Source organism: Hyperolius riggenbachi, chromosome 1 (assembly GCF_040937935.1).
Source record: "Hyperolius riggenbachi isolate aHypRig1 chromosome 1, aHypRig1.pri, whole genome shotgun sequence".
In the NCBI taxonomy this organism is placed as follows: domain Eukaryota; kingdom Metazoa; phylum Chordata; class Amphibia; order Anura; family Hyperoliidae; genus Hyperolius; species Hyperolius riggenbachi.
The window spans coordinates 41,232,970-41,247,797 of NC_090646.1; the positions used below are offsets into that span (position 1 = coordinate 41,232,970).

A 14,828-nucleotide genomic window follows, 5' to 3' on the forward strand; every position below is an offset into this window, starting at 1 on the left:
CCGAGCAGTACAGGACAGCTTAAGACGCTATAATGGCAGAGTCCTCTGAGGCCTCCATACTGTGTTGTTAATTGGTGTTTCCCCTTGACCCTGTAGCGGCTGAAGCTGTCCTGTACTGCTCGGATCACGCTGATGCAGGGAACACTTTAGGTCAGGCTGCTGCTGATTCGCTGCAGGGACAGGATAAAGGCTGAAGCAGGGAACGCCACAGGGACAAGAGCACAAGCATTGCAGGGGGCAAGGATTACAGGGACATCTGCTATGCCGCTCGTGGAGTCTACAGCCTGGACCTCCACCCTGGGCCCAGCTGCTTTTTAAAGAAGAAGATGCCACCCAGGCTTGATAGGTGAGATAGCTCTCATTGAAATTGAAGTGGTTAGCATAGCTAGTTTTTGTGGGGGAAGCAGGGGTTTGTGTAGTGTAGTGTAGCTGGGGGAAGGGGGCATCAGTGGATTTGTGAAGTGTAGTATAGTTGGTGGGGGCAGCAGTGGTTAGTGTAGCGGAGCAAGCAGTGTAATTTAGAGACATCTTGGGGAGGGGGTAGAGGTCCCTAAGACACTCCTGGTCCATGGATGCACCTAGGCTTAGTATTTTTTTTTCCCTGGTTTTTGCCTTCTAAACCTAGGTGCGTCTTATACCTCCCGCGCTCCCGCCGCTGCCCGCTCTTCCGCTCGATCGTGTGCACGCCCCCACGCTTGTGCACGCCTTCGCCCGCTCGCCCGGAGATCAAAAATGGGAAAATCCATTCCTGTTTGTTGATCTAAGCCCTGCAATGATCTGCTGCTTGTACGAGAAGCAGCGTGATCATTGTGAAGAAAAAAAAAAGGTTCCCAGCCTCATAGCACTTCCTGCAAGTGCCCTTCCGGACGCTTGCAGGTCGCATAAACAAAAAGTTACTGTAGCCATCTTGTGGCCAAATAGTAAAACTACACCCTAAAGCATTTTTCATATTCAAATACATCAGTTTTACACAAAAAATTAACTCATTACATCCCACACTCCCCAATTTTTTTTTTGTAATTAAAAAAAAATAAAAAAGCTTACAATTAAAAAGAAATACATAAATAGTTACCTTAGGGACTGAACTTTTTAAATATTTATGTCAAGACTGTATAACACTGTTACTTTATAAACTATGGGCTTGTAATTGGGGATGGACGCAAAACTGAAAAAAATGCACTTTTATTTCCAAATAAAATATTGGCACCAAACATTGCGATAGTCCCTATAATAGTCCCTATAACCGGGACAAATTGGCAAATACATTTCATGGGTTTTAATCACAGTAGCATGCATTATTTAAAAACTATAATAGCCGAAAACTGAAAAATAATTATTTTTTTCCCAAATTTTTTCCTTATTTTCCCATTAAAACATATTTAGAATAAAATAATTCTTGGCATAATGTCCCACCTAAAGAAAGCCTAATTGGTGGCGAAAAAAACAAGATATAGTTCATTTCATTGTGATAAGTAATAATAAAGTTATAGATGAATGAATGGAAGGAGCGCTGAAAGGTGAAAATTGCTATGGTGCTCAAGGGGTAAAACCCCTCAGTGATGAAGTGGTTAATAAAATGGTCTTAAGATTATACCAAAAATAAATACATAAATAAATCTCTTGAATACTGCACATTGCCAAGTATGCATTTTATTTTTTGCATTTTTGGACATCCTTTTGACCCACATGCATAGCTCTAAGCCTAGTTTTCTTTGCTTCCTAATAAACCTATTTTTGTGTTTAAGTCAGGCCTGAATAGAATTACGTAGATTTTTGGAAAAAATATACAACTAAGAAGTCCAGCACTTGATGCCATAATAGCAAACACCTGCACAGCCACCATGTATTTCCCTTTGGTGCTCAGATAGGCCGGGATCATGGCAATCCAGACACTGCAGAACACCAGCATGCTGAACGTGATGTACTTGGCTTCATTAAAGCTGTCTGGTAATGTTCTGGCTAAAAATGCTATTATGAAACCAACAGCTGCCAGACTCCCCATATATCCCAGGACAGAGTAGAACCCAATAACTGACCCTTCATTGCACTGAATGACAATTTTTTCCTGATACGAGTGAGTGTCTCTCTCCTGGAAGGGAGGAGAAGCAGACAACCAAGTCACACAGATTATTACTTGTACCAATGAGCACAGAAACACAAGAGAATGAGATAATTTGGTTCCCATCCACTTTTTCCAGGAACTTCCAGGTTTGGTGGCTTTAAAAGCAATGCAGACCATGATACTTTTAGCAAGCAGAGAAGAGATGGCTGCTGAGAAGATGACACCAAAAGACGTCACACGCAGCCTGCAGGTTACATCTACTGGAGGACCGAGGAACAAGAAGACACAGAGGAAGCTCAGCATGATGGAGACCAGGAGAAGATAGCTCAGGTTCCTGTTATTAGCTTTAACAATGGGGGTGTCCTGGTAATATGCAAAAACTGCCATTATTAAACCAGCCAGAAGACAACATAAAATGGAGATTGATGAAAATACAACAGCAATTCCATCATTCGTGTAGGAGAGGAACTCCTCCAGTTTTGGAATGCAGAGATTCATCTCCTCGTTTGGCCATTTTTCATCAGGACATTGCATGCAGTTCTCACTGTCTGCAAGAATAAACACAATGACATCATCCACTTAATAATGTATGATAATAATTACCTACCCATATATAGTATCCTCAAATATAAGTCAACTTTGTCTATAAGTTGACTCCAATATTTGACCCTCTTAAGCTGATTTTTTTTTATTGACTCAAGTATTACGGTATGTCTACCCAGCAAAGTTAATGGCTGCACTGGGGGACCAGGAGGAATTAACAGCTGCACTTAGGGACCACACTCAATCTTGCAACATAGAAACGTGGGCACCAGTAAGCTCAGCAAACATTTGCCATTTATTGCACTGGAATGTGTAAAACATAGATAGGAGCATTGCACATGGATAAAAACATCATGGTACTTCACCCATCCAGATGACACAACACACCCAGAACTCGTCCTTTGACAATTCTTTCACACCAGCCAGTGCTTGATCATGGCTGACTTGACTCTATAGCATTATGCTGTTTAAATTTTCTATCTTGTAAAATTTTCCACAGTTGTTGTATTTAGAAGTGGGATGTGTTTACCTTTAATGTAATAGTCCGAATTTGCTTCTCCTCTTTATGCCTTGACCTTTTGATTGGGAGGTTCAATAGTGTGACACAGCTAATGCAGGCGTAATTGGCTGCAGCCTTTGCTGTTTATGTGGGGTGTACCCATGACTATGCCGCTCAGGTTAGTTTACTTGTTACCATGGCAATACCTGTACATGACTTTTTCACGTGACAGGTTGCCGGGTATGAGCAGTCATTGGCAGGCAGCAACGGAAGTGCACACGTACATAGCGCACCCACTCCAGCCAGCTAGAGCCAGCCAGTCATTGGTCCAGCAGCAAGAGGGGCATGTAACTTAAAGAAAACCTGAACTGAAAATTAAAAGTCAAAATAAGCATACACAAGTCATACTTACCTTCCATGTAGTCTGCTCCTCAGTGTCTTTCTCCTGTCCCGCGTCCTGTTTGTTCACTGTGATCAAGGGAATTTTCCATCCTCCATTTTGAAAATAGCCATTACCCATAACAGCTTTCTAAGCAGCACACTGTTAACCACTTCGCATCCAGACCTTGTTTTCCCCTTATTGACCAGAGCAGTTTTGACGCTTTAGCGGTGTCCCTTTTTAATCAGCCATAACTTTATCCCTACTCACGACACCTAAATGATCTAGGTATCGTTTTTTTCAGGACAAACTAGACTTTCATTGGCGGGTATTTTGTCCCTAGACCAAAAAAGTTTTCTATGCATTTTAATGGGCAAAAGAGGGGAAAAATGAAAAAAATGCATTTTTGCTCAGTTTTTATCAATTCCAGTTTAAAAATAAAAAGTGCCACAGAAGATAAAAACATGTCACCAGTATTCTGTCCCCCAGTATAGATAGCAAAATGTGTCCCGAGTATCAGACCCCCCCCTATAGCCAGATGTGTCCCCAATATCAGTCACCCCCAGTATAGCCCGATGTGTCCTCTGTTTGGCACCTCCCAGTATAGATACAGATGTATTCCCAGGATTACTGCCCCTCATTATAACTAAATGTGTCCCCAGGAATAGTGGTCCCCCATTATAGCCAGATGCGCCCTCAGGATTAGCGGGTGCACCCTGGATTAGGGCCCCCCCACCATTATAGCCAGATCTGCCCCCAGTATAAAATTATGCACATAATTTAAATTGTACCCCTCTTATTTTATTGTTCCCCCCCCCAGCTGCACATTTTACCCCCCACCCCCCACCAGGGGTCCACGCACCCCCAAAGGAGCCAGCCAGATGCCCCCCCCAGGCAGCCCCCTCGGTGGCCAGATCTGTAAAAAAAAAAGATTAGAAAGCAGCCTGACTCACCTTTTCCTGTTCCAGCGATTAGCCTGCAGCCCCAGCCTCCGATCGCCGCTCTGCACGCAGCCCTGTGATGCCGGTTACCGGGTCCCGGCTTGATGACGTCATCAAGCCGGGACTCGGCTATTCAGCATCACAGGGCTGCGTGCAGAGCGGCGATCGGAGGCTCGGGCTGCAGGCTGATCGCTGGAACAGGAAAAGGTGAGTCAGGCTGCTTTCTAACCCTTTTTTTTTACAGCTCTGGCCACCGAGGGGAGAGATGAAGGATCACCGCTGTTTGCTACAGCGGTGATCGTTCATCCGCGGGGGGGGGGGGGGGGGGGGTTACTACTTGGCTACAAGGGAACATTTTCCCTTTCACCAATTAGTATTGCAGCTGTTAGTGCCGGGAGGTGCGCTCTGAAGCGCACCTGTTCCTGCACAACAGGGTTGCAAGCAGGTCAGTATATCTACGTCGCTGTGGCTTGGAGAGAGCCACAGCTGACGTAGATATACTGTATCAAAGGACAAAGTGGTTAAACTGTAACATCGCCCACTTGAGCCATAGGGAAACATGGACATTACCTCGTACTTCAGTTTTCCTCTCAGCTATAACTGACAGCAACTGATATTTTACTGACAGCAACTGATATATTTCAGATCTGACAAAATATTGTCAGAACTGGAAGAGATTATTGTCAGAAGAAAATGGTGAGCTTCTGAGAGGAACTGATGGCAAGGTAACTATGGAATGCTCATTTGAAGTTACCTCATGTGTTTATTTTAAATATTTTTACTCAGTACAGGTTCTCTTTAAATGCTATTTGTTCACGCCTCCTCCTCCGGGGCGTCTTTGAACAGCATAGCACCATAGAGTCAAGCTCTCCGTGATCAAGCACCGGCTGGTGCGAAACAATTGTCAGAGGACAGGTTCTGGGTGTGTGCTGTCGTCTGGATGGGTGAAGTACCATGTTGTTACCCATGTGCAATGATGCTATTTACGTTTTACACACTCAAGTGCAATAAATGGCAAATGTTTGCTGAACTTACTGGTGCCCATGTTTCTATGTTGCAAGATTGAGTGTAGTTCTGATAAAAGTGGAGGCACAGTTATAATTCAGTTTCTTCATCACCTGCAGCTGCTGTAAAAGTCACAGCAGGGCGTTGGCATACCTGACATGTTGGATATTTCTCCCTTGGCACATCTGATACACTCATAGCAGCATTTATGGATTGATGAGTCGGGTATTTTCCTACTTCCAGGAGAACAGGGTGCTGAGCATCGAGATACCGGAGCCTGAAAATAAACCATCTACAGGTGTTAAATGGAGACAGTTAATTTGCCTAAAGGGTAAAAAATATGTATTTTACGCAAAAAAACAAAAAACAAACAAAAAACAACTTCTGTCCTTCTGATAGAAGCAGTTTTATAAGGGGGTTTAACTAAGATAGCCCAATGGAATTCACTGGAATTATACTTCCCATTAGTAGGTTGTTCTTTATACCGCGATCCTCCATGACCCCTCCACTGTTAGACATATTTGCATTCACACACTCTTCCATGTACAAGCATGGAGGCACTGCACAGTCATCACTCTGAATCAAAGAGTGTGGACCTGGAGAAGAGCTGCATATGATGTCATATCCTCTTTCCTCAGCTGTACACATTCTGTGGGAGGTTCCCACTCTTCAGAGTGCCCATCCTGAGGGAGTGAACACTAATCTACTCACACCTCAGACCTTACATAGCTCCTGGAACAATACATTACACTTATGTTCCTCTCCAATACACTCTCATCCACCCTCTCACTTGTAAGTAACAAAATAAAAAAAAACATTAGTTCTGGCTGGAACTAAATATTAATTGTCTTACCTTCACAGTACAAAAAAAAGCACACAACATGCTGAATCTTGTGTTTCCAACATAAGTTTGCATACAGCTTGCATTATTCGTACATTTGCATACTACTTGCATTGCAAATATAAATCTAATAATAAAGTGCCCTCCTTCTTAGTGGTAAATGAACATAACATCAGTGTAATCACGCAAAAGCATAAGTTTTCCATTATGACTTGCCTGGTCTTTTCTCCCCTGAGCCCTGTGTGTGCCGAGCTCCACCCCATTGCAGAGACATGCTGTGGCACTTCTATCTCAGATACAGAGAGAGCCATGACATTCATCTGCAAGGGGGCGTGGCTACATGCCAGAAGTCGTGGCACATGTGACAGTCAGCTCAAGACCTGAGTTAGAGAAAAAATACCTGGTCATTATAACTTTTTCATGAGAAGGATACATGTAATGTTTATCTTAGACTGAATAGTCTCTTTAACCACTTGAGGACCACAGTGTTAAACCCCCCTGAAGACCAAATAATGCATGCTACTGTAATTAAAACCCATGAAATGTATTTGCCCATTTGTCACGGTTATAAAACCGTTTAAATTATGTCCCTATCACAATGTTTGGCGCCAATATTTTATTTGGAAATAAAGGTGCATTTTTTCACTTTTGCATCCATCCCTAATTACAAGCCCGTAGTTTATAACGTATTTAAAAAGTTCAGTCCCTAAGGTAACTATATATGTTTTTTTTTTTTTTACTTTAATTACAAAAAATAAATAAATTAGGGAGTGTGGGAGGTAATGAGTTAATTTATTGTATAAAACTAATGTATTTGTATATGTAAAATGCTTTAGGGTGTAGTTTTACTATTTGGCCACAAGATGGCCACCGTGAGTTTGTTTACATGCGACCTGTAAGCGTCCGGAAGGACGCTTACAGGAAGCAGTACGAGGCTGGCCAAATCACAGTGATTGCGCTGTTTCTCAAAGAAGCAGCAGATCATTGCGGGGGCTTAGATCAATGAACGGGAATGGATTTTCCCGTTCATTGATCTCCGGGCGAGCGGGCGGCGGCGTGCATGAGCGGTGGGAGCGCGCGCACGAGCGGCGGGAGGTACGGATTTCTCCGTCCCTTGGTTTTTTAATGGGGAAAAAAGGGACAGAGAAATCCAAACCGCGGGGGGTACAGTGGTTAAATGGTGTAGGGTAGATTGTCAATTTTTCAATATATAAACCCAAGCCATTTTTTTAGAGATTATAATCTTTTTTTCATAATTGGGAACAAATTCTACACGTGTGGTACATACAATTTTTCAAATGTTACAATCAATCATCCTCCCTACCAAATTAGAAAACCAGAGTATCTTCATGTGCTTAAAGAGAACCTGTACTGAGTAAAATTATTTAAAATAAACACATGAGGTAACTTCAAATGAACATTACATAGTTACCTTGCCATCAGTTCCTTTCAGAAGCTCACCATTTTCTTCTGACAACAATCCCTTCCAGTTCTGACAACATTTTGTCAGAACTGAAATATAGCAGTTGATGTCAGTTATATATCCGTTGCTGTCAGTTATAGCTGAGTGGACAACTGATGTAGCAGGTAATGTCCGTGTTTCCCTATGGCTCAATTGGGCGATGTTACAGTTTAACTGTGTGCTGACCAGAAAGCTGTTATGGGTAATGGCCATTTTCAAAATGGAGGACGGAAAATTCCATTGATCACAGTGGACAAACAGGATGCGGGGGAGGAGAAAGAGATTGAGGAGTAGACTACACGGGAGGTAAGTATGACCTGTGTATGTTTATTTTGACTTTTAATTTCAGTTCAGGTTTTCTTTAATTTATCTTTGAATTATAGCTTGCAAAATGGACATACAAAAGATGATTCACAATCATAGTTAAAACATCCTAAAACCAAAATGGCTGGCACTGGAGCTGCTGATATTTCAATGCCCACTGTCACTGTGAAAATATGAGACCGTATTGACCACCCAGCCTAAGCCTATGCAAGTCAATCGGTCATCCAATCACATTGAGACATATGTGGGCCCTACACCTGGTGCACACCACGAGGCCTCCACACTCACGCCCAACAGTGCACTGTCACTTTAAGATAGCCGATATAGTCCCAAATGCAATCAATATCTTCACATGTTGTCATATATCATTCAGGTACACTATTATGGGGGTATAGCAAAAGATCTTACACGTTCTCCTCTCTCTCACTTGATATTTCTTTCCTAAATTGAGCACTAAAGAGCTGCCCGTTTGAATGTATAAGTCCCAGCTACTGCTGCACGCCTGGCTATGTTACATGCCAATCTTCCGCCCTCTATGGCTGCACGGATAGGAACTAGAGCAATTTCACACTACTCACGATCTTCTAATAGCTTCTGCGAGCTTTCGAGGGAGCGACGCTCAGGGCCACAGTGATTGCCTGATGCTTACGTCCGCATCACCTCACTCCGCTTCCTGCTGAGATCGTCTTCCACTGTGGAGGTGCATCCCGGGCTTGGTGAGCGCTCACATGTGCCAGCCAGTCCCCGCCCACTGATGCATTTTGCTCAGCCTACGGGGCTTTCTCAAAGTGAATTGGGGATGGCATTCACTGCAGCATTATTTCCTTATAACCAGTGTCATCCTCGGCATAGTGGCTCCGCCTGTTTCATCCCAGCCATCTTTCTTGTGGTAAAATTGAAGGGCAAAAGCGGGATTCTTTCAAAATACTTCTATTTTTTGTTATTTTTCAATTTTCATATTCTTACTCACATAATCCTTCATTCACAGAGGTTCACCTTCTTTATCTTCACTATACACCCCTTTTACATATTATTCCAGGAAGTACACCATATTCAGGTCGGAATGGTATTCTAGTCCCCAGACGGTAGATCCAGGTTGCCTCAATTTTATATAACTCGTTTTCTATGTCACTTCCTCTGGGTGACACTTTTTGCTTCACAATCCCCTTATATCGTAATCCCCTAGGGTCCCTGTTGTGGTAACGTGCAAAGCGGGTCCCTAGTGGGCTATCTTTTTCAGCTTTTTCAATGTTCTTCACGTGTTCCCCAATTCGGGTACTCAAACGTCGTTTTGTTTTCCCAAAATATAATAGATTGCATGGGCATCTAATACAATATACCACTCTTTTTGAGTTGCAATTAATATTATCTCTGATCTCAAAAGATCTAGTGCCCTTAGCATTCATAAATGTTTTTGTTCTCTCCACCAAACCACATACATTGCAATCGCCACAACTAAACATCCCAAACTTTTGAGGAAATTTGTTAAGTCAAGTCTCCTTTTCTTTACTTATAAATTCAGATCTTACCAATTTGTTTTTCAAATTGGGGGCTTTTCTAGCTGTCATATATGGTCTCTCCCCCACAAGATTCTTTGTTCTCTCATCAAGTGCCAGTATTCCCCAGTGTTTCTGTAATACCCTCTGTAACGAATACCAATGGGCACCATAGGTTGTGACAAATCTAATGGGGTATTTCTTTTCTTGCCCCCCCCCTATTTTTTTACATGGTGAGCGACCCGTTTGTAACTCCTCCCTCTTCTTCTCCATCATCCTCTGATATTCCTGCTCCACAAGAACCTCTGGGTATCATCTTTCTACCAGTCTTTTACTTGGATCCTGGCCTTCACTTACAAAATCCTCATCTAGAGTGCAGTTCCTTCTATGCCTATGGAACTGCCCTCTTGGTACTGCTCTTTTTTGCAATTCCAGATGATGGCTCGAATAGTGTAGTAATGTATTTCCAGCTGTGGGTTTCCTGAATCATAAAAAATGATAGTAATTCTTGAATTTAATAGAAATTTTGAAAATTGTATGGTGTGTGGTCAACTTTAGTGTTCAGATAATAACCAATTAAACACAAAGAACAAATGCATTATTAGATATTGTAATTTGTATGCAAATTTATGTTTTTGCTTGATTACACTGATTGCAATGATTGCGCCGATCACTCTTGAGCCTCTACAGGGGACAGCCGAGTGACACAGCTATCCCCAGTACAGCTCTTCCATAGATTGCAGTACTGTACCATGTAAATAGATGGATGTTTTGGCGTCTAACAGTCTCCTAGTGGTGAGCGCCACTGGGAGACTGATGACGCATCTGAGCTTTGTCATTCAAACAGGGATGCGTGCACATCGGCTCGTGATCCCCCTGCAAACCACACCCCTAGGACTTAACGCCAATTGCATGATGGTCCTGAGAAAGCTTTCGCGTTCACTTCAATTGGCGTGAGGTGGTCCTTAAGACGTTAAAATGCATAGAAAATAAAGTAATTACTAAACAAAATTATTCCAAGCTAAAAGCCTAATTTGTCCTGAAGAGAAAAAAAAAAGAAATTATATATATATATATATATATATATATATATATATATATATATATATATAATTTAGGTGTGATAAGTAGTAACAAAGTTATTGGCAAATGAATGAGAGCAATGTGCATTTAACCACTTCCCTTTCCCCAGAATGAGTATCTACATCCCTGCTTTACCTTGCAGGGGTGAAGGTACTCCTCCCTTGCCGGCGTGCACTTCCGCTCATTCCCGCGCTCACTCTCACCGCTGATCGGTAGAGGGGGATGAATGAATGGGAACACAGTTCCCATTCATTAATCCAAGTGCCCGTGTGAATGAGCGCCATCGATCCATAAGATGCCGTGCCATTCACAGAAAGTGAAAGCAACGTGGACACGCATTGCTTCCTGTTTAGCATACTAATAGTAGGCAACAAAAAGTAATGCACAAGGATATCTTGTGCCCAAATAGTAAAATTACATATACATTTTTTTTTATATATATATAAAAAGTCCCACATGTACATTTAAAATAAAATATTTCCCTCCACACTATTCCATAGTACCCATTTTTTTTCGTATTGAAAAAAAAATTAACATAAAAAAACATAAAGAGTTACTTTAGGGACTGAACTTTTTAATATGTAGGTCAAGAGGGTATATTACTGTTATCTATATATATAATAGAGTAAGTGCCTCAACCTTCAAGCAAGAAGAAGAAGTAGCGCCCTCCCCCCAGGGCCGGTCCAAGCAAGAAAAAGGGGCTGGTCCAAGCAAGAAGAAGAAGTAGTGTCATATCAAACCAAGGGCAAAGAGGGATAATTTGCATATTCAGTAGCAGTGCATTGTGGGTAACCACAAATGTTCACTTATAGCTGAATTATTGCAGATTTGCTTCTGTTTTAAGAAGGAACATTACACCAAGCTTTGCTTTATTTTTTAGTAGGAGGGTTTTTTGGTCTCTTTTATCCTCCTATACATTCTTAGTAGTTTGGGTCACCCTGAGCTGCTTGGCTACTCTGTTGTACTGGTCCAAGCCCTATCTCATACAGCCTTATCTATCCCTGCTATGTACTGAGGAGGACCAAAAGTCTGAAATAGACTATCACATGTGAGTTTGATATGACTGTGTAAAACTTAAAGGTATAGGCTTGATTTACTTATGAATGGTGAAAAGGAATAATTTGCATATTTAGTAGTGGTGGATTGTGGGTAATCACAAATGTTCACTTATAGCTGAATTATTGCAGATTTGCTTCTGTTTTAAGAAGGCAAATTACACCAAGCTTTGATTTTTGTTTAGTAGAAGGTCTTTTTGGTCCCTTTTATCCCCATATACATTCCGAGTGGTTTGGGTCATCCTGGGCTGCTTGGTTACTCTGTTGTACTCGTCCAAGCCCTATCTCATACAGCCATATCAATCCCTGCTATGTACTGATGAGGACCAAAAGTCTGAAACAGGCTGTCACATGTGGGTTTTGTATGGCTGTGTAAAATTTAAAGCTATAGGCTTGCTATACACCAGTGGTGCTGGATGCTTGCTTGGCTTACTAAGGGTGGAAAGAATTAGTTGCATATTTAGTAGCGGTGCATTGTGGGTAACCACAAATGTTCACAATGGCCTGGTGCACACCAAAAAATGCTAGCAGTTCCGCAAAATGCTAGCAGATTTTGAAACGGTTTTCTTATTTTTATGTAGCGTTTCACCAAGCATTTTGCGGTTTTGGGAAGCGTTTTTGGTGTAGTAGATTTCATGTATTGTTACAGTAAAGCTGTTACTGAACAGCTACTGTAACAAAAAACGCCTGGAAAACCGCTCTGAAGTGCCGTTTTTCAGAGCGGTTTGCGTTTTTCCTATACTTAACATTGAGGCAGAAACGCATCCGCAATCCAAAATCTGCAGCAGCCCGGGAGTATGCATTTCTGCAAAACGCCTCCTGCTCTGGTGTGCACCAGCCCATTGAAATACATTACCCTAGCGGATCCGCACCCGCAAGCGGATCGCAAACCGCAGCAGAACCGCTCTGATGTGCACTAGGCCTTATAGCTGAATTATTGCATATTTCCTTCTGTTTTAGGAAGGCAAATTACAACAAACTTTGCTTTTTTAGTAGGAGGTCTTTTTGGACCCTTTTATCCTCCTATATACATTCCGAGTGGTTTGGGTCACCCTGAGCTGCTTGGTTACTCTGTTGTACTGGTCCAAGCCCTATCTCATACAGCCGTATCAATCCCTGCCATGTACAGATGAGGACCAAAAGTCTGAAACAGGCTGTCACATGTGGGTTTGATATGGCTGTGTAAAATTTAAAGCTATAGGCTTGCTATACACCAGTGGGTCTGGATGCTTGCTTGGTTTGCGAAGAGTGAAAAGGAATTATTTGCATATTTAGTAGCAGTGCATTGTGGGTAACCACAAATATTCACTTATAGTTGAATTATCGCAGATTTCCTTCTGTTTTAAAAAGGCAAATTACACCAATACAGTGTGTGGCATTGCAGGAAGTGATGACAGTGGAACGCACGCTGGAGCACGGAAGAGGTGAGTCATCCCCGCTCGCTGCCTCTTACTAATAGTGGCGGCTGCTACTGTGCTTAAGCAGGAAGGGTCAAGGGGCGCGCACATGGGGGACCCAGGTGAGGGGGGGTTCCTGCTGAGCTTAAGCTGGAGGGGGAGCACACATGGGGGACCCAGGTTAGGGGGGGTTCCTGCTGAGCTTAAGCTGGAGGGGGAGTGCACATGGGGGACCCAGGTGAGGGGGGGGGTTCCTGCTGAGCTTAAGCTGGAGCGGGAGCACACATGGGGAACCAGATGAGGGGGAGGGTTCCTGCTGAGCTTAAGCTGGAGGTAGAGCACACATGGGGGACCCAGTTGAGGGGGGGTCCAACCCCCCTCCCTGCCGCTGTGCCCAATACCCCCTTCCTGCCCTCTACCCTCTTATGCGGCATATGCTATGCCGCGGGTTGGCTAGTTTTAAATAATGGGCTTGTAAATTGTGAGGGATGCAAACAAAATGTACCTTTATTTTCAAATAAAATATTGGTGGCATACATTGTACTAGGGAAAAATTTTAAATGTTGCAATAACCAGGACAAATTGGCAAATAAAATGTGTGGGTTTTAATTACGAAAGCAAGTACTATTTTAAAACTATAATGGCCGAAAACTGGGAAATAGTGTTTTTTTTTTTTTTTTGTTCTATATTTTTTTTTTATTATTCCCATTAAAATGCAGTTAGAATAAAATAATTCTTACTAACCCCCCCCCCCCCCCCTTCTGCCCCCCAAAGAAAGGCTAATTGGTGGCACACAAAAAAAACAACAAACAAGATATAGTAAGCAAGTAATAAAGGTATAGTTGAATAAATGGAAGGAGCGCTATTGCTGTGGTGTTTAAGGGAAAAGAACTCTTGGAGGGGAAGTGGTTAATACATTTTAAGAAAATGGACATGAACAGCATGGGGCTCCTCCCTCCCAAGCCTCTTTAACCCATTGTCACCTATGCAGGCTGGTATAGACTGTATGGGACTCCACACCCTGAGCTTTTTACCAGCCCACATGGTCCATGATGTTGGGGGACTTTGGAAAAGAGGGGTGGCAAAGATTTCCACACTCCCCCAATGCCCTTGTCTATACTATGGACAAGAGGAAGGGTCCATAGTAAAATCTGGGGATCCCCTTTAACAAGGAGTAGAGATGTGGCGAACGGTTCCCGAACCGTTTGCCGGCGAACATCTCCAAATCCCTGGGGCTCTTACTATTTCCGGGTTGCACGGTCAGTGCGACCCGGAAGTAGTAAGAGCCCCAGGGATTTGGAGATAGTACGCCTGCGCTGCCCGGCTCTCATCTCCTTCCTGTTGCCGGGCACTTTCTGCGCGTGTGCGTGACGTCATGAATGACGTCATGCTCATGCACAGAGAGTGCCCGGCAACAGGAGCGCAATCTAGGACGCGCTCCGCTGGGCAGCACAGGCGTACTACTCCGGGTCAGTGCGACCCGGAAGTAGTAAGAGCTCCAGAGATGTTCGCCGGGCGAACAGTTCGCCGCATCTCTAACAAGGAGACCCCGAGATTCCCACCCCTAAGTAAATTGTGTATGGGGTACTACTAACTGCTTAACTCAATAGTTATGACAATGTAAATTCTGGTTAATTCAAATATTTTTTGCAATGTATGCAAAAAAAAAAATCATTTAAGACTTTTACATGAAATTCCGCACAAGTGAAATAACTAAGCACATTGCTCATCATTTTTAATG

General features: G+C 42.9%; 1 protein-coding gene across 1 annotated transcript in view; it reads right to left on the bottom strand.

The window, feature by feature from the left end:
• Nucleotides 1-1,702: 1,702 nt before the first annotated feature.
• The window catches only part of LOC137547251 (vomeronasal type-2 receptor 26-like), a 29,199-nt gene continuing 16,073 nt past the window's right edge, over nucleotides 1,703-14,828 (bottom strand). Inside the window, exons 4-5 of the mRNA XM_068270671.1 lie at nucleotides 5,583-5,706; nucleotides 1,703-2,610 (exon numbers count right to left, since the gene is read on the bottom strand). Coding sequence (XP_068126772.1) covers nucleotides 1,703-2,610; nucleotides 5,583-5,706 — 1,032 coding nt within the window. The remainder of the gene's footprint in view (nucleotides 2,611-5,582; nucleotides 5,707-14,828) is intronic.